Here is a 25,601-nt window from a genome sequence, read left to right on the forward strand (position 1 = left end):
TAGACGACAGGCTTAAACAAACATGTAATCCAAAAACAGTAAAAAGGCAATAAGCAATATTAGTATCTGGGAGAAGGAAATGACAACCCACTCCAGTATTCTTGCCTGGAGAATCCCAGGGACAGAGGAGCCTGGTGGGCTGCCGTCTATGCCCCACAAAGGGTCAGACACGACCGAACCGACTTAGCAGCAGCAGCAGCAAGATTAATATCTAATATTTAGGTACTATGCAGAGAAATAAAATAGAGTGATATAATAGGAAATGAACGATGGTTATTTTGGATTGGGTGTTACTGGGATGACCCCGCGGAGGGGGTGACATTTTGGTTAAAAGATTAAAAGACCAGAAGGAAAAGAAAGTGCCGGAAAGCAGCCCTGGGGGAAAGGTCTTCAGGGAGGAAGGAGCTAGGTGTGTCTGAAGAACACTGGCTGGAGGGTGGAGAACACTGCGGGTAAGGGCCGGGGTCAGAGGTGAGCATGGGTGTGGGCTGTGGGTCTCCAACAGAGAGGCTCTGAACTCATGACCCTGACCCTGCGCGGAGAAAGGCAGGGAGAGGAGGAGAGCCAGAGATGGGGAGAGCGGGGAGAGCACGGAAGGCCTGGCCTGGCCGGACCTGACGGCGACAGCGAGGTGCGCGCAGTGTGCGGCCGGGACGCGACCCTCAGGTGGACCCCGAGGACTCGGACTGGGGGAAATGAACGAGGGCGAGGGGAGAGGGACGCCAAGGACGGCTCGTGGGCTCGGGGCTTGAGCACATCGACGGGAGAGGGAAGCCGCTGACGCGGGTGTGTTGGTAACAGAGGTGTGACAAAGGATGGAACACGACACAGAAACAGGCACGGCAGAGAGACCTGTGCACCGAGAGCGCTGTGTCGTCTCTGCTGCACGCGTCCTCACCCACTGAGAGCCAGCATCTCGTCCTGGCCTCTGAGTGCTGTCCACGTGCCGGGCACAGCACCTGCAGGCTCCACAGCGGGGCTCCATAAAAACTGCTGCTGCTGCTGCTAAGTCGCTTCAGTCGTGTCTGACTCTGTGCGACCCCAGAGATGGCAGCCCATGAGGCTCCCCTGTCCCTGGGATTCTCCAGGCAAGAACACTGGAGTGGGTTGCTATTTCCTTCCCCAATGCAGGAAAGTAAAAAGTGAAAGAGAAGTCGCTCAGTAGTGTCCGACTCTTAGCGACCCCATGGACTGCAGCCTACCAGGCTCCTCCATCCATGGGATTTTCCAGGCAAGAGTACTGGAGTGGGGTGCCATTGCCTTCTCCAAACTAGTGCTCCCCTAACCTACAGGGCGGAAGAGCAAGGCATAGGTAGGCGTTCAGTACCTTCCCTCCAGCACGCAGCCAGCAAGTGGGGGAATCCAAGCACTTACACGGGGCAGTGCAAAGTCAGGGCTCAGGCCCTAAGCCACCCCACTAAACATCCAGCTCTCCTGTGTCCTCCTGGTCCCTCAGACGGGATCCCCGTAAACGCTGGGGCCCACGCGGCGCCAAGCTCAGCCCTCTTTGCTCACTGTGCTCATCACAGGCCCATGCAGCCCTGCGTCCTGCTCCCCCTCGGCCGGCGCTGGGAGCTGGGGTGGGCTTTCACTGACCCCGTGTGCCCCCCGACCCCCTACTGGGTGCCCCATCAGAACTCTCCTAGGAAGTCCTCCCCTTCCACCTCCCTCTTCTGCACTGAACGAGATCCGGTCAAGGGAGGAAAAGAAGGCATAATTAAATGCAGTGCATACAAGCATTCCTGGAAAAAGAAGTATTCAGCAAAACTTCAAAATCAGGGTTAACATCTGTTTCATGAACACTTCATGAAAGAGCTGTGTGAAGCATACCCACAGGTACGCGAGAAAGTCACAACATTCCATAATAACGGTATAAAGGGAGACAAAGTGTAAAGGAATCCTAATTGTAAAATGATACAACTGATTCCTAACAAACATACTAGATTCTACACATTCAACGTTGCCCTTCAAACAGGCACAATGGGAGCATGTGGACTTATTTCCAGAAAGGCTTCTGATACTGAAAATCCATTTGAAATCCCTCCTTGGATTGTAATCGGTTTGTGAATCATAAAAACCACTAGTCTCACCTAAGAAGAGATCATCTTTTGATCGAAAGAAGAATACCAAGACAATTTACTTTTTCCGCCAAGTACAAACTTGGCTCCAAAGGATTTCTAAATATTCCAAATATCAAATTCATCCTCAAAAATGGAATCATTTTCATCACTGAATTTATTAAAACTACATTTCAGGCTCTGAATGCAGTTCCAAATAGAACTGGCAAGCTATTTTGATTAATGTATACCTCATCTGGTCCCACCACTTCATGGGAAATAGATGGGGAAACAGTGGAAACAGTGTCAGACTTTATTTTTTTGGGCTCCAAAATCATTGCAGATGGTGATTGCAGCCATGAAATTAAAAGACGCTTACTCCTTGGAAGGAAAGTTATGACCAACCTAGATAGCATATTCAAGAGCAGAGATATTACTTTGCTAACAAAGGTCCATCTAGTCAAGGCTATGGTTTTTCCAGTGGCCATGTATGGATATAAGAGTTGGACTGTAAAGAAAGCTGAGCACCGAAGAATTGATGCTTTTGAACTGTGGTGTTGGATAAGACTCTTGAGAGTCCCTTGGACTGTAAGGAGATCCAACCAGTCCATTCTAAAGGAAATCAGTCCTGGGTGTTCATTGGAAGGACTGATGCTGAAGCTGAAACTCCAATACTTTGGCCACCTCATGCGAAGAGTTGACTCACTGGAAAAGACTCTGATGCTGGGAGGGATTGGGGGCAGGAAGAGAAGGGGACGAGGATGTGAGATGGCTAGATGGCATCACCGACTCGATGGACATAAGTCTGAGTGAACTCTGGGAGTTGGTGATGGACAGGGAGGCCTGGCATGCTGTGATTCATGGGGTCACAAAGAGTCAGACATGACTGAGCAACTGGACTGAACTGAACTGAACTGAAACCTCATCTTTGAACCAGTCAATACTGAAGGAAATCAATCCTGAACATTTATTAGAAGGACTGATGCTGAAGCTCCAATACTTTGGACACCTGATGCAAAGAGCTGATTCACTGGAAAAGACCCTGATGCTGGGGAAGACTGAGGGCAGGAGGAGAAGAGGGCAGCAAAGGATGAGATAGCTAGACAGCACCACTGATTCAATAGCCATGAATTTAAGTAAACTCTGGGAGATAGTGGAAGACAGAGGAGCCTGGTGTGCTGCAGTCCATGGAGTCACAAAGAGTCAGACACGACTTAGCAACCAAACAACAACAACACCATCTTTGAACACATCAGACTATTCAAACAGAAATGTCCAAGACAGCAGATGAGAGAACCCTTACTGTATTCCCATTCTTTTAAAAATCATCTAAATTTCTCAAGGATTTCCTTTCAAAGCTGAGAAACATCTAGCCCTAAATACGTTAAGTATGAACAACCAATCTAAATTCAAAACTCAATCAAGCTTTAAATATTCTGATGTCACTTCTCATTTGACAGAGTTCTTTTTAGTCTACATTACCAAGCCTTTTCCTAAAGTAACTTTCAATAACTAAAATCCATACAATATTAAGATAATTAGGCGATCAAAATGAAGCTTTCATTTAGAGATTAATTCATTCATCCAACAAATATCTGGATACCCATGACCTAGTACTCATTCACATAAAGTATGGTCTACAGACGTGAACACTGCACTGTGGTATAGTATATTCTTATTTATTAGAAGTATATCAGCGTGAAACTACCCAGTAGTCATTATTTTTCTGAGAGTAATCTTTCTGCTGTCTTCCAAATTACATGCTTCCTCTAGGATAACACTTTTCTTATGACGTTTGCCATGGAGCTCACATACATTATGATGAGCCTTTATGCTGATTACAGTCCATTAGGGACTAAATCTCCTTGAGCAGCTCCTGAGACTGTGATCAAAGTAACTGAAATATGGAGTTGAAAGAGAGCTCAGTATAAGCAAGATATGACTGAATCTGCATCCAAAATAGGGAAAGACACAACATGCGGCTGGAGAAGAAAAAGGAGCCCTGTGACGTAAGACCCTCTGCATCGCACAAGAACATGCAGAACCCATCCTCACGCCCAGAAATCAACGTCTCTCAGAAGTGTGGCTCAGCGGTAAAGAATCCACCTGCAAAACAGGAGAGGCGGGTTCAGTCTCTGGGTCGAGAAGATCTCCTGGAGAAGGAAATGGCAACCCACTCCAGTATTCTTGCCTGGGAAATCCCATGGACAGAGGAGCCTGGCGGGCTACAGTCCAAGGGGCTGCAAAGAGTCAGACATGACTCAGTGACTAAGCAACAACAACAAATAATGATAAAATATACACTTTGGAAAGATGACTCTTGCTATAGTGTGAAGACTGAACTAGAAATAGGAAAATGAGAGGAAAAGAGACTGGTTCAGAAGGTTCCACAATAATCCAGGCAAAAGGTGGCAGAAATCTAACAGGAGGCACAGTCGGGATGCAGAGAACTAGCAGATTCCGGAGCTACTTAAGGAGTAAAGTCAGCAGCCTGTGTCAGGAATACAGCAAGGCCCCTACACATGAACTTCAAGTTGCAAACTTTCCAAGATGAGAACCTGCCTCTAGTTCCAGCGAGGAAGCAGAACCTGTGCCGTGGACGCCAGGCGTGAGCGGCATCGCAGCCTGCCCACCGTCGCCCATCGCTGACGGCCCTTCGGCTCTCCTGCCTCCCACCCCCTCCCTCCTCCATCAGTGACTTCTCCTGCCTGTCCACTGGATGCCAGCCGCTGGGCCGGCTGCTGTGCTGCACTACTGTACTGTCAAGTTAAAATTGTTTCCCTTACTTTCTGTGTTTGGCTTTTATGCATTATTTGCCTGAAAAGTATTATAAACCCAGTAGAGTGCAGTACTCTATGGGTGACTGTTAGTTGGGTACCCAGGCTAACTTTGTTGGACTTACGAACACACCCTTGGAACAGAACTCGTTTGTGTGTCGGGGACTTACTGTGGCTGAAACACATGTTCACAGTGTTCAGCAGAGGGTGGGTGCTCTTGGAAGAACTCCCTCAGCAGCAGGGTTTCTGCCCTGGACAAAAGCCAGAGGATGCTGAGAAGGAAGGTGGGGGCTGGGGGTCAAGCATCCAGCTAGTGTGAGGGCTCACGAGGAGGTGGGGAGGCAACAGCGACAAGGAAGGTGAGCGCCCTTCCTTCAGGAGGCAGAGCCTCGAGGAAGCAGGTCTTACCCCCGTCACCCCAAAAACAAGGAGGATTAACGGGCTGGAAGAGGCTCTGTGGATGGAGAGGTGGCGCCCTGACTCCCAACTCTCATGTGCACAGCTTATTATTAAAATCACCAGAGAACCAGCAGCCTCCACGGGAAAGGATGCCGGGAAACAGCAGCCTTGGGGCAAAGAGGTCTGTTCCAGCTGGGAAGCTTAAAGGGATGGCCGCTTTAACCAACCTCACCGCTTACTGGCTACTCCCTGACAAGACGCTCGTACCTTCCCAGCAACCAGAACGAGGAAGGCCCCTCTTCCTGCCTGTACCCCTGGGATGCTTTCCCGCCTTCACAGGGAGCCAAAGGGTTACAAACAGTAACAGCTTCAAGTTTACAAACAGTAGGTATGACCTAAGTCCTGGTGATGATCATAATTAAAATAAATCCACCCTCTAGACACACCCAGGAATTCTTAAAATTGTGCTCTGATTATAACTGTTTCATATTTAACTTTATGATAAAAAGTGAAGGCAGCAGAGTGCTTTTTAATGATCAGAAATCAAAATAGTCATAAAATGTTAGCTGCAGACTTCCATCGTTTAAAATTAGCCTCATACTAAAATGTAAATATCTTACCATTTCTGTGTCACCATCAATGATACAGTCTGCATTTTTTAAAATTAAGCTATAATAAATTCGTTGTTCCAAAAACAAGAGTCCAAAAGCAACGTGAACATAACAGCGTGCAAATCTAGTCAAAATATCCCGTCAGTACTTTTGAGACTTTAGTGGAAGGAGTCAAAGAAGGAAAACAGGAAGGAAATGGAAGGTGATAGAAAAAAAAAAATTCCCTAAGTTCAATGAATGACAATAACAACAAAAATTAATAGAGAAACTCATACGGCACTAAAAATGAGACCACACAGGACGCATGGCAGGGTTAGAGTATTCACCTCAGAACAAGAAAAAGACAGACACACTGAGAACAGACATCACGTGTCATTACACAGAGAGTGGGGATCTGACACTGAGAAACCTGACTTCCTCGGTTTCCTGTTTGTGTGCAGACACGTATCAGCATCACAGCAGCGGAAGGAGTCGCTCAGCTAACCGTATGCTGCCTCATCACCCCGCTGTTCGGGCCAATGGTGTGGAACAAAACAAAAGAAGGTTGTCAACCTGGAGTGGAAGCTGTCCTTTGCCAGCTTTTTAAAATCCTGCTCCTGAGAGCGGTAACATTTTTCAAAGACTTAATCAGCAGTAACGCTTGTGAACTCTTGTCAGGTAATCTCCCACCATCAGTCTGGATGCAGAGACAGGGGTCCCCCCGCCGCCCCCCGCCTGCATGGGCAACACCGGCCTATTTCCCAGGACAGTGGGGTACCTCTGCCCACTGCGGGGCAGAGGCCGCATGAAGGGAACCGTGTCAAAGAGACACAGAGCCACGGACGCAGCTTTAGACTCGTGCTGCGTGGCAGCTGTGGGTCCCAGGAAACTGTGCCTCCTGGCTGGTGAGTCAGCAGCAGCAAAAATCAAAGTGCTGCTTTTCCTTTCCTTTGGAATTTGGAGCTGCTCAAAACAGAATTTCAAAATCATGACATAACTACCTAATTTTAGTAGTGCTGCTTTTACCGTCTGCACAGAAACAATATACAAAACACTAATATCCGTGTGTGTGTGTGTGCAACTGGCACGTAGACATGTCTGCATCTAGGAGAAACTGCATACCATAATCTTGGGTATTTTATGACTGTAATATAAAATACAGATGGTAGATTTGAAAAAACAATCCTCTTGAAATTAAAATACTGGCCTTACTTAAGCTCTTAAGGGTCTCTTTTGTGAAGACAGTCCAGATAATTCGGACAAGTGTGACAGAGGAGACAACGTAAAATTCAGCTATGCAGACACACGCTCGCCACAGGCACCCTGGCGGGCTCAGTCGGGGGTCCTTCCCGAGCCCCTGCTGCGATGAGGGACCTGCAGCGTCACAGTGCACCGAGAAAGAGCAAGACAGAGCACAAACCCTCAAGGTTTGGAGAGAGGTTTCCTATCCTAACCCGATGGGAAAGATGAGGTTTTATGTCCATGTGAAGTGACACAGGGCTCAGAAACACCAGAAAACATGTTACCAAGGGTGCACCGTCAGGGCTCCAAGAAAAAATATGACATTCACAAAATCAGAAAAAGCTTCACAGTGGAGACAGCATTTTAGACGGTCCTTGAAGGGTGGGCAGATTTCAAACTCTGGAGAGGGAGAAGAGGGGTCAGGCAAGGTAAAAAGTCACACAGGCAGAGAGTTCAGCTCAGGCGCTCAGGCGTGTTGGACTCTCTGCGACCCCATGGACCACAGCACGCCAGGCCTCCCTGTCCATCACCAACTCCCGGAGTCCACCCAAACCCATGTCCATTGAGTTGGTGATGCCATCCAGCCATCTCATCCTTTGTTGTCCCCTTCTCCTCCTGCCCTCAATCTTTCCCAGCATCAGGGTCTTTTCCAATGAGTCAGCTCTTCGCATCAGGTGGCCAAAGTATTGGAGTTTCAGCTTCAGCATCAGTCCTTCCAATGAACACCCAGGACTGATCTCTTTTAGGATGGATTAGTTGGATCTCCTTGCAGTCCAAGGGACTCTCAAGAGTCTTCTCCAACACCACAGTTCAAAAGCATCCATTCTTCACAGAAAAGATGGCAGTATTTCCTGGGCTGTGCCTCACAGACACGGATTCTGAGAGAAGCCAATAGATGTGCTTACAAAACAGTGCACAGTCAAATAAGTTTGGAAAACACTAACCCTGCCTGGAAATTCACAGTGCGCACCTCTCTGAGGAAGCAGCTGTGCAAACCCAAGCCTCCTAAACGCATCTCACTCACTGCAAAGCACATCTGTAAAAGACCAATCACAAGTACTGAAACTGAATCTGTGATTTTAAAACTCCCAGCGATCGAAAGTCCAGGACCAGGTGACCTTGCAAGCAAATTCTACCAAATATTTGGAGAAGAGTTAACACCTGAAACTATTCCAAAAATCTGTAGAGGGAGGAACACTTCCAAACTCTCTCTATGAGGCCACCTTCACCCTCATACCAATACCAAGAGACCACGAAAGAACACCTATGGATTCTTCATTTCCAGAATGACTATCAAGCAGAACTGGAAAAGCCTAGCGGAGTAAACCTGGGACACTGTACAATGCCTCCAACACCGAACTGAGAAACAGAATTTATGAATGACAGCTGTGCAGGGGTGAACGTGATTTCAGACACGTCATCGTACGCTGGGGCTTCAGGGCGAGCGTCCACAGGGAATCAGCACAGTAAGTAATTCAATAGTGTGTGTACACCTTCTGCTGAAACCTTCCTTTAGCTTCACCCTATGGTACAAAAGAACGAGCTAATACATAACAGGAGAAACACACTGCTGGTCAGAGAGGACGAGAGAAGCCACGGTAACGGACGGCACTGTGGGCAATGCGGAACCCCAGGCTGAAGCGGAGGCAGACTGAACACAGGCACCACCTCGCCTCCGTTCCTCCCTGAGCCCAGCAGGAGCTCCCAAACCTGCAGGTCATTCAAGTCAAAAGCAAAGCTGCCTCCATTTTTTTTTTAAATATATGTCCATGAGAACTAATATTCTAAAACAGTATTTTATATTGGAAACAATTCTGATTTAAGCTTGGAAGCTCATAATCAGCATGTTCAGCACCTTATTTCTAAGGAACTGTACAGGTTCGGCTTCCTTCCTCACTGTACCTGTATCCGCTTGTGAGCGCGCGTGCACATGCACACACACACACACACACACAGTCTCAAGGCAGGGTTTATTAGAACAAGTTACCTGTGGCTGGAACTGAGGAACAGGTGGCCCTTGCATTCCTTGTGATTGCTCATCCATTGTCTGAAGCAACAGGAACTTCTGAACTCTGCAAAAAAGGTCAAGCCAAAATTTAAATAATGCAATCATTACCACGGCACGGTCCACACTTGAGATGAGCCCAATGCTTCAAAAATGGCCATTAAGACATTCCCTGCTCTCACCTGCCATTTGGTAAATCCAAGCTCTGTTTGGCTAACACAAACAGTCATTGTCTCAACTCATTTTCTCAAAAGCAGCATTTCCTGCTTAGAAAATCCTGTTTTGTGCGATGAAATCCTCTCTTCTCCATAGATCACAGAGGCTCCCCCACTCCCTCCCCAGCATGAGAAGACAAGCACCATGGAAAGCTTCCTGCAGCCATGAGCAGTGCTTTAGATTCCCCAATCGCCCTCATCTCACACTCCACACACGTGAGCACTTGTGCTCTTCAGGTCCAACTGAACTGCTTCCTGTGATTTCCAGGCCTATGTTTAAAAGGCCAGTCCTCCTATGAGGACTTATGCAGACGTTCCTTGCAATTATAAGGTGTCCATCCGTTAATTCAGTAAACACAAGCTGAAGACCATACGCCAAGTCCTGCACAAGCTTAAGAGCTGGGCTATGAACCCAGCACAGCAAACACCCGTGTCCACTCCTGACTCTACACACCACCAAGTGTCTCTAGGCTCTTCCTAAGTGTAATTTCATAACTAAAATCTGTGGGTTAAAAAACTAGGGTCCGTTAGGACCAACAGATAGAGAAACTAAAACACACTTCCACTTCATTATGCCCTTTAAAAACCTGTAAAAAGGTCCTAGACATGGGTCATTTGTATTGCAAATATTTTTCCCATCCTGTGACTTGTCTTTTAAAAACCTTCCCAATGGCATCTTTTAATTAACTTGTTAACTTTTGAAATTTAACAAGTTCTAATTAACCAATCTTTTCTTTTACGGTTAATGCTTTCGTATACAAAATGCTTAAATATTTAGGAATTATTTTCCTGTTGTAAATTTGCACACATTATCTTCCAACATAAGCTTTATTGCTCTACCTTTCATATTCCTATCTGCAATTGGCCTGGAATTAAAGTTTTGTACAATGTAAGGTGAAGTCAATATTCAGCTAGTTTTTCCACATGGCTATCCAACTGACTTCAAATCATTTACTGCAAAGATTATCCTTTATCCTCCCATATCTCACTACAGTGCTACTATACCAGCCTCAACATATTATCAAATGACTGCACATATATATACTATACTAATGTCTGGTGTAGCTTTATTATAAAGTCTAGATATATGCCTAATCATATCTCTGATTTTAATATAAAGTTTAGAACCAGTCTGTTTGTTTCTACTTTAAAAAAAAAAAGAACTACTGAGATTTTGATTAGGATTACAAGAACTCTATAGATCAATCTGCAGAGAGACCTTTCATTTTAATAATATTGGGTCTTCAAACCCATAAACATAGGATATCTTATTAATAGGTTTAATTTCTTTCAAGAACGGCTTTCACTTTCCAAACTGGTCTTTCACATCTTTTTTTCAGGTTATTTCCTAAATATATCTCGATACTATTAAGTATTTTTATCTCAATTTTCTGATAGTGTACAGAAATACAAATAATTTCTGTATATTGACCCTTTATCTTACAAACCTGCTAAGCTCACTTAATGGTTCAAGTAGATTTTTTTTGTAGATTCTTGTCTTATTGCAAAGGCTAGAACCTCCAGTACAATGAACAGAATCAAAGACATCCTTTTCTTGTTCCTATCTGAGGACGAAGGCATTCAGTCATTCACCATTAAGTATGATGTAAGATGGACATTTTTCATAAATGCCCTAATTTATCAGGATGAGATAGTGCCCTTCTATTTTCACTTTGCTGGAAGATTTTATAAAGAATAGATGTTAGGTTTTCAACAAATTCTTCTGTGTCTGAGCTGATTAAACACTTTCTTAAAATGCTGAATTTTGGTGGCTCTTTAATTTTGAATTTTGAACATTTATTTTGGCAAATGTTTAGCCAGTATTTCTGGAATGAACTCCCATTTAGTCATGATATATAATCATGTTTATGTATTGTTCAATTCAACTTTATATAGTGTTGGATTCAGGGAGAGAGAAGAAGGAAGGAGAATGAGAATCCCAGTAATGAATTAGAATACCTTTTAGTGTGAAATCTGAATCATTAAACAATCAAGAAACAATGACTTAAGGCTACACTGATTATTTAAAATGTGTATAAGCAACAAGGACACTTTTGCAAAAGGTAATATAAATTAAACAGTATCTCCAGCTTAGGAAAAGAAAAACTGTTACAAGCCAACTACACATCCAAGATGGTGTCTTACGACTTGCTGCTATAATTCTAATGCAGGACAGATTACTGCTCAAAACTGCACACTTCAGGACATCAAGAAACTGTCATTTTTCAAAGCAAGGTGACATCACAATAAAGACTTAAAAAAAAATAAATCGATATCATTAAAACCAGTATTTGACATCTAGTGCCCCATACAGTTTACATGAGACAACACAGGAAAAAGAAAAGGCCTCCTGGTCTGAAACCTCTATGAAACACTCCTTGCTGTAAGAAGCGGTCTTAGAGGGCCACAGTGAGTACTAGCACACCAAAGGGTCCAGGCGGGCCTGCAGCTACAAAAGCAAACAAAAAACCTCACTCACATTCAACTTACTTAGTCACAGAACGCTTTCTTTGTGCAGCATATTCTAATAGCCCACAGCTCAGCTAACTGTAAGAAGACGCTACGAGAAATGAGCTAGATTATAACAAAGTGGGTTTCATCATACCTCTTGATGTGTGCAATGCCTAAGCAAATAAAATTATAAAGAAAAGAAGGCAAAATGAAAAAAAAAAGAAACATAAGATTCAAAGACATCTCAGAAGTGACTAGCAGTCTGCGTCACTGCTACAGCATCCCAGACAAACAGCCCCGCTCAGTAAAGGAGCCTGAGTGGGCCTCCCATACTGCACATGGGCTTGGTAATACAATGAACAAGGAGCAAAAAAATGTGCTTTGCATAATATCTAACACGTCTCCAAGTGTCACTTGATTCTAACTGCTTCTGTTGAAAAAGAAAATATCAGTGTTTATATGCTGATCTGATATTATCATATTTTCAAAGGCCGTATATGCTTATATATTATCTTTCAGGTAAGCCCCTCGTTAATAAAGACGTTTAATGCATAAGTGTTAGACATACATTCGGTCTTCTGGATCGTGAGTCCCAGGCTGCAGGGACCTGTGTTTGCTGTCCACAGCTCTGCTCCCAGCTTAGGCCAATGCTTGGCACAAAATGAGTGCTGAGCGAATATTTACGGAATAAATGAATGAATGTATCTCTATCAAAACATCAAGTAATAACTGCTACAGTTTAATAAGTCTAAAATCAATGGTGAGTAAAATTATGATCAAATTCAACAAATTTGGCAACCAGTCTTCCATCAAAAAAGGCTGCCCAAAGAAGGTGCTACCTGAACCGGGTTTTAAATAAGGAGGAGATACTCTCACAGGTTAGATAAGGCAAGGAAAACAGGAAATCTGGTGAAAGGAAAGAACACATCAAAATATCCAAAAGCAGAGCACAACATCATGTAAGTAAAATTAAAATTGGCAAGTGGTGAGAGATAGCTGGGGGGAGTCCGGCTAACTTTTATGATATCCCCTTTATTCAACTGCTATCAGAGAGCTAGTGCCGTGTTTCAAGCAGCCGAGGGAGGGAAGTGCCCTTTCAGAAATACAATCTTTCCTGCCGTATGACAGAGGAGAGGGGCTCACAACCGCAAGACAGACCTGTCAAGAGGCGACGGTAACAATCCAGACAAGAGGTGATAAGGGCCCTCACCAAGGTCCTCCGATTTGACCTCAGCCAGCAGCCAACACAACTCTCTCACTTTCTGGAAATGTTCTGTGCCCCATGTACTCTCATATAATAACTCCTTTTTCTGAGTTCCTTTTTCAATCTAACATTTATGTCCAAGTGCTGTACGGTATGAATCTTCTTTTTGTTTTTTAAACCTACATTCTTTCAGGTCATCCTTTCCACTCCCATGACTTGATTACTATCCATCTACGATTACTCTGAAATTTATCTCATCTGTTCTGAGTTCTGAACCACAAACACAAATATCCAAATGACCACCTAGAATCGTCACAGTTTTTGAACAGAAGATTCCATCTGCCATTTCTAAAAAAAAAAAAAAGTTGCTAAGTTCTTTAATAATCTTTCTCTCCTTACATTATCACCACCTACTCAGCTGATCCAGCCCAAACCTCTCAAATTTCTGCATCTCAGGACCTCTTTATCTGAGAATCCCAAAGACCCCTTTTTTTTGCTCACACGGGTCATAAATATCCCTATTTCTCATATTAGAAATCAAAATAGAGCAATGCTTAAAATACATACTAATTCTTTTACAAATAAGAGCAATAAATTATATGACTATAACACATTTTTATGAAAAATAGCTAACTTTGCAAATACTAGCTAGAAGAGAAGCACTGTTTTGCATTTTGTTAATTTCTTTAATGTCTATCTTCAGAAAAGCAGCAGCTTCTACATTCAAGTTGTTGAGATATGTTGTCTTGGCTGAGGTGTATTTTTATAAATGTGGTCTTACAGATACACAGCTGGAATACCCACTGTGGATATTCTTCTTTAGCACTACAGCAAGCTTTACAAGTGGTAGATTTGTAAAGGTTAACTGCAACATGGACTCTCAAAACTTATCAATGAACTTTTGTACTCTGATGTGAAAGTCTAATGGGCTCTCTTGCCCTCTAAATAGATCCTCTATTCATGCACGATCTTATAACACCCGTGCATGTCACCTGGAAAACTTTAGCTCCGTGAGTTACACAGATCCACTGAATGTTGACCATTTCATTATACAACATTCATAAACACACTCAATAGTGTTACCACTCATCTCATCAGAAATCTTCAAGTACCAGGAAGATGTCAAGGTCAGAGTGATGAATATAATTTTTCCAAAATTCCAACCTTCACTTTAGAAGTTCAAATTTAATCATGAGGAACAAATAATGGCACTTGTTTTCCCTTAAATGACAGGCAAACATCTACAGAAGTCCCAAGTTTGAGTGTCGGTTTTTGTTTCAAGTAAAAACAGTGTCCGGTGAAAACATGAGCCGGCCGGGCGGCTCCTCCAACAACTGCACAGACGCGCCTCCTCGACACAAGCCCATCTGCTGCCATGGGGCTTCATGTCGGCCTCCCGCTGCATCACGCAGATTCAAGGACTTGTGCTCAAAGGTCAAAATGCGACCAAAAATAATACTCTTTAACTGCTTCATCAAATACAAGTTAAAAGGAAACTCGTCTTTTTTATACAGGTAGATAAGACAAAGACTAGTAGTTTGGTACCGCTGCACCAATTTAAGCTAAGGCATCCGTGCTTTTACAAACTTGCTGTTCAGTCACTAAGTCATGTCCAACTCTTTGCAACCCCATGGACTGCAGCACGCCAGGCTTCCCTGTCCTTCACTATCTCCCAGAGTTTCCTCAACTCATGTCCATTGACTCACTGATGCCATCCAACATCCCATCCTTTGTCACCCCCTTCTCTACCTGCCCTCAACCTTTCCCAGTCTTTTCCCATGAGTCGGCTCTTTGTATCAAAAACGTCTTAGTATTACAAAATCCTTTGTGCAGACCACAAGAATGAACTTCAAGGACCCCAGCCAACTCCTAACCCCCATGGCCCATCAAAGCGGACAGACCACACTTTCAGAAGCTCTGGTCTAGTCAAAAACCTAGAGTTCATCCTGACTGTCCCCTTCCATCATCTCTCTGCTCCCCACTCCAACACATCAGGAAATACCATTTCTGAAAATTTTCCATGCTCTTCTAGCGCCACTAATACAACCCTACAAGGTATCTCTGTATCTCTGCCAGGGATTACTCTCATATCCTATGAAGTGGCCTCTCTTTCTCCACTATTCTCTTCGCACTGATATTTGAAAAACACAAATCAACTCATGATGCTCCCATTGCTCTTGGGTTAAAATCCCAAGTGCTTGCCAAATACTGCAGGGCCCTCCCTGTAAGTCATCTCCAGCCACCTCTCCCACAGCAGGTCATCCCAGTCTCTCTCGCTGACTCCCTTCCATCAACACGAACCCCTCTTCTGTCCCTGAAACCACTGGCGTCCTCCCTGGCTTCAGGGCCTCTGTGCTCGCTATATCCATGCTAAAAATCCTCTCCAAAGTAGGACCAGACCTCCCCCAGCCCACTTACCTTTCACATCATCACTCTATTCAGGTCTTTTGCTCATTTTTAAAATTTATACTGAGTTGTAGGAGTTCTTTATATATTTTTGGAGATTAACCCCTTATCAGACATGTCATTTGCAAATATTTTCTTCCATTCAGTAGGCTCTTTTCATTTTGATTTCATTCTCTGTGCAAAAGCTTTTAAATTTGTTTAGGGCCCATTTATTTATTTTTGCTTTTGTTTCTCTCACTGGAGGAGATAGATCAAAAACTATATTGCTAACATCAGTGTCAAAGAACACACTGCCTCTGCTTCCTTCTAAGAGTTTTATGGTTTCAGGCCTTACATTGAGGTCTTTATTTTTGTATATTGTATAAAAAAATTTTCTAAGATCATTCATTTACATGTAGCTTACCAGTGTTTGCAACACCATATACTAAAAGAGACTGTCCCTCCCTCACTGTACATTCTCGTCTCCTTTGTTATAGATTAACTGACCATATAGTTCAGTTCAGTTCAGTTCAGTCGCTCAGTCGTGTCCGACTCTTTGCGACCCCATGAATCGCAGCACGCCAGGCCTCCCTGTCCATCACCAACTCCCGGAGTTCACCCAGACTCACATCCATCGAGTCAGTGATGCCATCCAGCCATCTCATCCTCTGTCGTCCCTTTCTCCTCCTGCCCCCAATCCCTCCCAGCATCAGAGTCTTTTCCAATGAGTCAACTCTTCGCATGAGGTGGCCAAAGTACTGGAGTTTCAGCTTTAGCATCATTCCTTCCAAGAAATCCCAGGGCTGATCTCCTTGAGAATGGCCTGGTTGGACCTCCTTGCAGTCCAAGGGACTCAGGTTTATTTCTGGGCTCCGTATTCTAGCCCACTGATTTATGTGTATATTTCTGTCCCAGTTCCATACTGTTTTGATTACTGTAACTTTACAGCATAGTCTGAAATCAGACAGCATGATACTTTCAGCTTTGTGCTTTTTTCTCAAGAATGCTTTGGCTATTTGGGGGTCTTTTGTGTGAAAGTGTTAGTCACTCAGTCATGTCCAACTCTTTGTGACCCCATGGACTGTAGCCTGCCAGGCTTCTCTGCCCATGGGATTCTCCAGGCAAGTACACTGGAGTGGGTTCCCATTCCCTTCTCCAGGGGGATCTTCCAGACCCAAGGATCAAACCTGGGTCTCCTGCATTGGCAGGCAGATGCTCTGCAGTCTGATTAACCAGGGAAGCCAACTTTAGGTAGTATAGCAATACCAAATCTTGTTTTAACAGCATTAATGTCTGTTTTATTTATCCCATTTTTTTGTGGTTCCACACTAATTTTAAAATTATTTGTTCTAATTCTGTGAGAAGTGTCATGGGTATTCTGAATAGGAATTGAATTAGATCTCTATATTGCTTTGGGTAGTATGGACATTTTAACAATATTAATTCTTCCAACCCATGAATATGGTTTATTTTCCCATCTATTTGTATCATCTTCCATTTTTTTCATCAATATTTTATACTTTTCAAAGTATAGGTCTCTCACCTGCTTAAATTTATGCCTAAGTATTTTATTCTTTTTGATGCAGTTGTACACGGATTTTCAAGATTTCTCTTTCTAAAGATAGTTTCCTTATTAGTGTATAGAAATGCAATAGACTTTTGTATATTAATCTTGTATCCTGCAACTTTATTGAATTTATTTATTAGTTCTAATAATTTTGGGGTGGAGAACTTTGGGGTTTTTTATATACAATATCATGTAACCTATACACAGGGGCAGTACTGCTTCTTCCCTTCCAGTCTGGGTGCTTGTATTTCTTTTCCTGGTCTGATGGCAGTGCCTAGGATTTCCAATATTATGCTAAATAGAAGTGGGAAGAGTGGGCATTATCTTATCCCTGATCTTAGAGGAAAAGCTTTCAGCTTTTCATCACTGAGTGTGAAGTAAGCTTCGGGTTGTCATTATGGCTTTTATTATGTTGAGGTGTATTTCCTCTGTACCAACTTTGTTGAGAGTTTCTATCATAAATAGATGTTTAAATACTACAAATATTTTCATGTAGATTCACAACCTCCGTACACATTAAAGTAAAACAATCTTCCCAAAATCTTGTGTGTAGTCACATATTTTGTAGAAAAGAAAACTACAAAATTAGGAATCTGAATATCAAGATATAAAAGCTGAGTAACAAACTATTTTTACACAGTTGTGTCTGCCAGTGAACTGAAATTTCATAATTCACATGACCTTGGTAAGAAAATTATTAAAAGTCAAAATACTATATATATAATAAATAATACAGCCCTCAGGGACACAGTATGATATGGCCATCTTAATTTAAACGCTGAAATATGGCACCATTCCCTAAGTGAAAACAATATCTTTCTTAGTTCCCATATTTTAATAAAAGTATAAAATACAAAGCCCTGAGACAGTTAAAAGGAAATTAAATCATGCTAACTATATACTTTTTTCTGCATAATACTTAAAATGAATAACTTCAGTTAATATATTCACCTTAGACAAAATCTTCAACAAAATGAGAATCTTTATTGTGTCTGCAGACATCCTCAATGAATTTCACCTTTAAAATTTTTTAATTTTTACAGAAACTGACTTAAAAATCATACATTTCAAAACACAAACCTGACTTTTTGCCAACTGTAAAATATGGTACTGAAACGTATGTAATAGAATATAAAAAGAAGAGACTTAAATACATATTTGTAAGAAAATAATTATTGAATTTTATTTGTGATCATGATGTTGGTCAAAAAACATAACTAGCCATTAAATTTTAAAAAGGTAATTATAGGTAAAAAATGCTGAGCTAAAGAAAAATATTTCCTTCATTCTGCAACAAAAATTACCTAACAACGAAGACATAAAGGCCAGTCAATCTTGCAATCTTTCAATTTCTAACTTAAAGCTTTAGTAAATACAAATCATAATAATGGATATGTATAGGTTCTGTTTATTAAAAATCTTTCTCCTTCTGTTTCCACACATATATTTTGACAGTTTCATCATACTACCCAGGTTCTCTGCAACTAGTGTGGACCTAGTACAAAATCCTAAATATTAAACTATGTAGCAGCAATCTGAAGAGAGATTTAAGATAAACAATGATCAATTATATGGTTCCTTCTCTAACTAACATATACTTTTCATTTTATTAAAGACTTCAGAAGTTACTTCCTGCTACTCATTACAGAACTTTTACAAAAGTATTCTCAACAAAGGCAAGTTAAAATGGCAATCCAAGTATAAATAAAAAAATTATAGCACTAGGGAAAAAAGTAGAAGGTCTAATTCTAGTTTTAAATCTAATACCACAGTTTCATTCATAAAGCAGAATGTCCTGTCTTAACACTGTGTATAGTTTATAGGCACAAAGAAATGTACATTAGAAATAAATATAAAACATGTTGAATATCACTGATAAAGAAATACAAATTTAAACAATGACAAAGTATGCAATTGATAACCTTTCAAAATGACACATATTTTTAAATTACATGTAATCCTTATATATATGTAATAACCTTTCTAGAAAGCAATACAGAAACAAACATTAATAATCATTCATCCCCTCTTACTCAGTACTCTTAATCCCACAACTCAATCCTAAAGAAATAAATCAGTGACTGAATTCTGGATTACATACAAGAATGTATATTAAAAGACATTTATCAGAAAGGAAAACTATGAACAACATAATGGTCCAACCATATGAAAATGTCTCAAGAAATTATAGTAAATACAGAAAATGGAACCCTAGGCTGACCAAACGCTTATAAAAATTGCAATGGTAGTTAAAGATGTACCCAGTACAACGTGAAACGAAAAAGCAAGATTCAGAGACAATTTCCAAGTTAGATGTACTCAAAGTACACTGTTTTTATAACTAACAATTAGATAATTACGCACTTGTTTAAGCTACCTATCTTGCCAAAATATCAGCCAGATAAGGGTAGGAAATTGTCTGTTCTATACATCACTGCACCCCCTCGACACCTGGCACGGAATTAAACATACAGTAAATATATAGTCATCTATAATTCTAATATTAATTCATAATATATTAAATCAAAAATAGCAAGTTACAGTTGTTGTTCTCTTTTTTAAAGCACATTTGAATTACATGTATGGGTATAAAAAATAATACAGGCAAACTCCACTTCCATAATGGCAAAAGGACAATTCAGACAACCCCCTACCCCCAGGAGGACAGTTAGTTATACAAATGTTTTTTAATCTGCTTTAAAGCATCACAGTTTGGAAACAGGGAAGAGTTAAGGGACCAGTACCTGAGGGGTGGAGGAAAACCCAGAGACGGGGGTCTACTATCTGGGCACTCCCCACTGAGCACAGACTGGCTGTGGGGGGCTGCAGGGCACTCCCCACCCCTGCAGACTAGAGAAACAGTGCAGTCCACAGCTCACCACCGGGGCTTGGCGACAACCCCGCCAGTTGGGCTGGGACAACCTTCAGGGCATTACATCCCCCGAAATTGGACTGAGGTCATTTCTGAGAGCTAATGGGCTTCCCAGGTGGCTCAGGGGTAAAGAATCCGCCTGTAATTTGGGAGATAGGGGTTCAATCCCAGGGTTGGGAAGATCCCCTGGAGGAGGGAATGGCCACCCACTCCAGTATTCTTGCCTGGAGAATCCCATGGACAGAGGAGCCTGGTGGGCCACAGTCCATGGGGTTGCAAAGAGCACGCAGGCATACACACAGAGCTAAACCCCCAGGCACCTGGCAGAAACACATGGAAACATACCCTGGAGAAAGAGATTATCTCAGGCTTCACATCACTTCTACTATCAATCCTAAACATATAATTTCAGACAGGTAACCAAAAATAATCAGGCACTCTAGCAAACAAGACTACACAAACAAAAACCAGCACGGGACAGACAGGATGAAAACGCTCTCGGAGGGAAGGCAGAAGACGCAGGAAGGAATCATAAATGCGACGGCAGACATCTGGCAGACATTTAAGTAAGTGTTATCGGCATGAACCAACAGATAAGAGTGGCAGCAGGGCCGAGCACGTGGAGACCGCCGCAGAGACAGAGGCTGCGTGGAGATAGAGCGCTCTAAGGTTCCTCTTATGATGTCTGGGAAAGCCAAAGGGACAAATTAACACTATCTTTACCTTGCCAGTCTATATATCTTGTCTAAAACTTATTTTAGCGCTTTTTTATTATAGTATAATTTATATACAGGAAAATTTCCATTTTCCTGTGTGATTTTCATAGGTTTTGACAAAGTTAGCCTTGTAACTGCCACCAGAATCAAAATGAGAAGGTCTGTTGGCCCATGCAATTCTCTGTGTCCCTTTACAGTCAAATGCGCCCCAATTCCTGGCAACCGCTCATCTGTCTTCCGTCCCTTCATCCTCCCTTTACCAGGAGAGCGTGTAGATGGAGCCACACGGAACACAGTCCTCTGAGCTGGGCCTCCTTCGCTCAGCCCAGTGTACCTGAGACGCATCTGTGTTGCTGCACACAGTCTGCTCATTCTTACTGTTTGCTTATCCATTCTCTAACTAAAGGACACTTGTCTTGTTTTCCAGTTCTGGGCAGTTACAAATAAAGCCATTGTAAACATCTGCGTACTGGTTCACATTTAAGTTTTCACTTCACACAGGTAAATATCTAGCAAAGAAATTACCTGGGTAACGTTAAGATTTTAATAAAGCTGCTTGCAAAACAGAAGGTCTTTATTTGGTATGCTGAGAAGAAAACGAACAGTACCTGCCATCAGTCTGCCTTCCGTACAGCTCCCTGTGGTCTCAAGAAGCTGCTCCTTCCTCGTTCTTTCTTTGTTACTCTAGTAAGATCATCATAAAAGACAGGGGATTGGATTTGCCTACAGGATTTGTATTTCTGTCAAGTCATCGTGTGAGAAACAAGGAAATAAGAGAGAGAATTTCTAATAAAAATTATGGCAAACAGAAATGTGTTGAACCTTTTGCTTTTCTGGAAAGGCAGACATTACCGTCCCGTGATTATTCAGTGACTCAGAAATGGCCTAACATAAAATAGATAATAAGAATGCAAGTGCTGAATTTTAAAACTGAACAATTAAGCCCAGTATGAGGACAGTTTGTTTATGAATTCCTATTCCTTACTCCTATAAAATGCATATGCTTGCTGACTAGTCAACAGGAGTGAAATATGGAAAAAAGTAGAACACAGCCAGCCAGAGATATGTTTAAGTAGTTAAATATAAACTTTCTGGATATGGAGTAATTCACGGTGAACTTTTTTCCAAGAAAGTGAAAAGAAGGAAAGTTCAGTACACTCAGTAAACACGTCCTTCTCTGAACTAAATCTTTTTAGAGCCACTGCTACACTTCAAACACGCTCCCTAAAACATCTGAAAAGAAGGGTTTGACACGAGAAGGCAGAGAAGTGTCCACTGAAAAATCATTTTAACACGTTTTATGTTAAAGAATCACTGAAAAGTAACAAAATAAAGGTTGAGACAATCAGGGCCAATGTTTTCACTATGGTTCTTGTGACACCTGCTGGTTTGATCTTATCTTCGTCCCTAATATACACTCATGTGTGAGACAGAAGCATTTTATATACAAAACTCTGTAGCACATGAAACAGAATCCTGAGATTAATCAAGGGACCTATGAACCAAAAACATAATGAGCACACGTGGGCCAACTAATCACTTCTCACAGCCACTGAGTTACTGAAATCAGTGTTGTTGGGTTTACTAGAAGTCACTTCCCAATGAATTTAATGAACACAAGCTGTCTGTGACCTAATACTTTGATTCTACCTTATTATTTAATTCTGATACTAAAGTTACATTTTTAACCGTCAACTGCAAAAGACAACAGAGCATGCTATTAGAATTCAAAAAAGCCAAAAAGTAAATGTCTTCAAATATATTCTCCAGGATAATTTTCTGGTTTGTTTTCAGCAAATCCAAAACTGTGTCTTTGTCAAATAAAATAACACACATCCCTTACTAAGTAAGTCCTCACTTTTTACCCTCTTCCGTTCCTCCTCCTCTCTCCTAAATCCATTATAAAATGTGATGTCAGAGGTTTCTGATCACAGCTACCATTGCACCACAGTCTTTACTGCCGATTACATCAGAGATCATTCAAAATGCCTGAGTGCGTGAACAACTCCAGATGAAAGAAACTCATTAGGATTATACAACTGTAACAGAACTGCAAGGAAAAAGATTTTCTAACACTGAATTTCATAATGCTAAAAAATGCTTCATTCCAGTTGACTCACCCTCTGAATAAATATATCAAACCTGAAAAAAATAAACTTTCTTCTTCCTAGGATCTTTGCTGTTTCATACTGCTAACATTAAAAAAAAAAAAAAAAAAAATGTAATGTCTCTAAAGAAAAAGAAATACTCCAGTAAGTCATCTTTTTACTTGCTACTTTTTCCCAGTTCAGCAAATCTAATAAGCAACAGGCTCCACACACCACCACTCAGTAGAGGCCGGATTAATTCAAACCCAAGACAGTGCTCAAGGATACATAAGAGGTCAGAAAATGTGCAGTGTAGGTTGTGAGTAAACACATTTCCTTCACTTCTTAATTATGCATTGATTCGCATGCAGCAAAGAGTTGCCTAAACCTAAATGAGACTTACTTTCTAACAGACCATTCTGAACAAAATCAGTCCTGAATGTAGTCTGTGAATCAGCAGTTCTCAGCTACAGTTGGCTACCAGGTCCCCTGTGCTATTGCTGCTGTTTAGCTGTCTGGCCCGATGCCCTGATTCCCGGGCCCTGATTCCAGCTGATCAGTCTGGAGTGGGACCTGCATCTCTCCGCTGAAGAACATATACATAAAAGGTACACAGAGGAGGACGGTGCACGACTTGGTTTGCAAACTACACGGCGTTGGAACTTAACAGGCTGTGTCCCGCTTTGCCCTGGTGTCCGGGGCATCACTGCAGCGGGGGTGACCAGCACTCTGGCCACCAAACCTGCCCCACAGGCCGGGCCCACCACCCAGCCTGCTTCAGACGCTCCTCTGTGTGAGTCTAAATTGGACTCAAACAAAAAGAAACCGGGCTGGGTGCGCGGGCGGGGGCGGGGGGCTGGGGTGCAGTTATTCCAGGACACTGAGCAGTGATCTGGGGAGGTGCAGCGGGAGCGACCCCAGTAGGAGCTCCAGACTCTAGGGTGGATTTCTGTTGTTAACATGTTATTGTTGAATGTTTTTTTTTTTAAGTAAAATTAGAAGGAACATAAAGACCACAGAAGTCTCTTTTGAATGTCTCCCCCCTCCTTGTTTAAAACAGATCTAAGCGGATCATCCATTGCTTTCAAAAACATGTATGATCTAATTCCCTAAATTACAATGTTTGGAAGAGTCATGTCAGACCATACTTACAAATGAAACATCTGAGTTTGATTTTTAAAGTAACAAGTAGGTAGGTCTAAGCTGTTGAGCCTAAGAGCCATCAAGCATCTTCCTTTCTGCCAGTTTAGCACGGCGACCGATCAGGGCTAAGACGTGCGCTCATCTCTGAGCCCTCGATGGGTCACCAGGGTGCACCCACCACTGCGCTCCTGGAGACGACCTCTGAGAAAGAAAGGCTTGAGGAAGGAAACCAGGAGAGAGGGAAGAGCAAGGAGGAGGGAGGCGCGGGAAGGAGGGAGGCCGACGGGAGCCGGTGAGGCAGCGAGGCAGGGTCTGGGTGGCACCAATGCTGCTTTTCCCGAGCTCTCATCACTGGCAGCCTGCTCCGGACACAGGGGCGGGGCACGGGCGGTCCTCCCAACCTTTCAGCCGCAAGCCTGTCCTGGTGGGGAAGTGTTCCGGGAACGGGGGCCGCAGTCCTCAGCGCCCCTCACTGCGGTCCCCACTCCCCGGACAGGGCTCTCAGGCTCAGAACGGCAGCAAGAGTGGCCGAGCGAACAGGAACCCCGTTCTCAGCGGAGATGGAAGGCCCCATGGCACACACTCCTGCTGCCCCCAGGCAGCGAGATCCCTGAGTGCTGGGGTGTCCTATGAGGCTTCTCCAACCTCCTCCAACGCGGGAGGAGCTGGACTCGGGTCACGTCAGGGAGACCTTCGCTCCCAGTCAACAGTTTCTGTTAGAAGGTGCCAAGCTTTTACTCTCTTTTGCATCACTCAACACATGTGCCCCTCAAAATAACCCATGAGAGCAACGGACGCCCCAGGATGATGGCTCCAGAAACTAGGCTCGCGAGGCGGGGCCCCGGACGAACGTGAACCACAATAACCTGAGGCCCCGGCTCCACGGGTGCGCCCCAGCGTGGATGTGGGCGCGCACCACGCCGTCTATTGCAGCCCCCTTCAATTTCACACAAGGATTACCATCTCTGAGAGCCTAAATGAACTTTGGAAATCAATGGCGGGGAGAGAATGATTATAAACGCAATGTGTGAATGCATGCAAACTTCATATTATTTTATTCTAAAAGCACTTGTGGTTCAAATGTGCCGAGCCTAGCTCAAAACCAGAAGCAGCCGCAAGATTTTTTTCACAACAAATTTTTGTTTCTGGTGTTTTCCTTCACCCTCTTCCTTCCCCACGTGAGAGTGACATTAGCTAAGAGGGAGACTGGGGAGGACGCCGCTCCCCTCCACCAGCCAGGCCAAGACTCCCGGCCAGACCAGCCCAGTGGGGCCATTCCAGTGAGACCATCCCAGCGGAGACTACCTGGGAGGCTGTTCTGGTGAGACCCCCAGTGAGCGGGTGCCAGGGAAGTCGGGGCGGGGGGGGACAAGGAATGCACACCGCACTCCAGAAGTGTGACCATCATCGGCTTCCAGCCCAAGATCACACCTTGCCGAGCATGGAGCCTCCACACGGATTTCGGCACCTTCCCCGAGACTGGCAGGGGAACGCCGGGCTCCCGGGGTGCCCAGGCAGCCCTTTGAGTGAACAGAGGTGGAGGCCGTGTTGGTTTGTGCTCCCGAGGACACCTGAACCTGAACAGGACAACTGATCGTGTGAACACCGGCTCCTGTGTGCACCGGGGTGGCCAATGCGGACCTCAGCGCTGCTGAGGCCACGCCTGAGCTCTTTCTGGTCTGGAAAGACACCTGGCGCAAGTACCTCTGACTTTCCATGCACAGCCAGGGAGAGTCAGCAGCCCGGAGGCCCGAGACGGATGACTGTAATCAGGTATCCTCAGACGTGCCATTTCAGCTCGGGGCTGAATCTAAACCACGCTGTTCTCTGCACTGCCACGCGCGTTATTAAAAGCCCTGCCGAACAAAGGGCTCCCCTAGGCTGACGGCTC

The 25,601-nt window shown here is 43.4% G+C and overlaps 1 protein-coding gene across 14 annotated transcripts in view; it reads right to left on the reverse strand.

The window, feature by feature from the left end:
• NEK7 (NIMA related kinase 7) overlaps positions 1-25,601 on the reverse strand; it is a 166,864-nt gene that overhangs the window by 101,877 nt on the left and 39,386 nt on the right. For 13 of the 14 annotated variants that reach the window (XR_015142581.1, XM_086342204.1, XM_086342205.1 and 10 more), the window contains exon 2: positions 9,053-9,137. Coding sequence is in view for 13 of the 14 variants with exons in the window: in XM_086342204.1 (XP_086198330.1) it covers positions 9,053-9,109 (57 nt within the window). In the remaining variant the exon portion in view is untranslated. Of the gene's footprint in view, positions 1-9,052; positions 9,138-21,088; positions 21,165-25,601 lie in introns of those variants that run through there. The other variant, XM_086342198.1, reaches the window with a different exon arrangement.

This window comes from Bos grunniens, chromosome 16 (genome assembly GCF_055505025.1).
Source record: "Bos grunniens cultivar Pamir isolate PY7600 chromosome 16, Bosgru_T2T1.0, whole genome shotgun sequence".
NCBI classification, from domain to species: domain Eukaryota; kingdom Metazoa; phylum Chordata; class Mammalia; order Artiodactyla; family Bovidae; genus Bos; species Bos grunniens.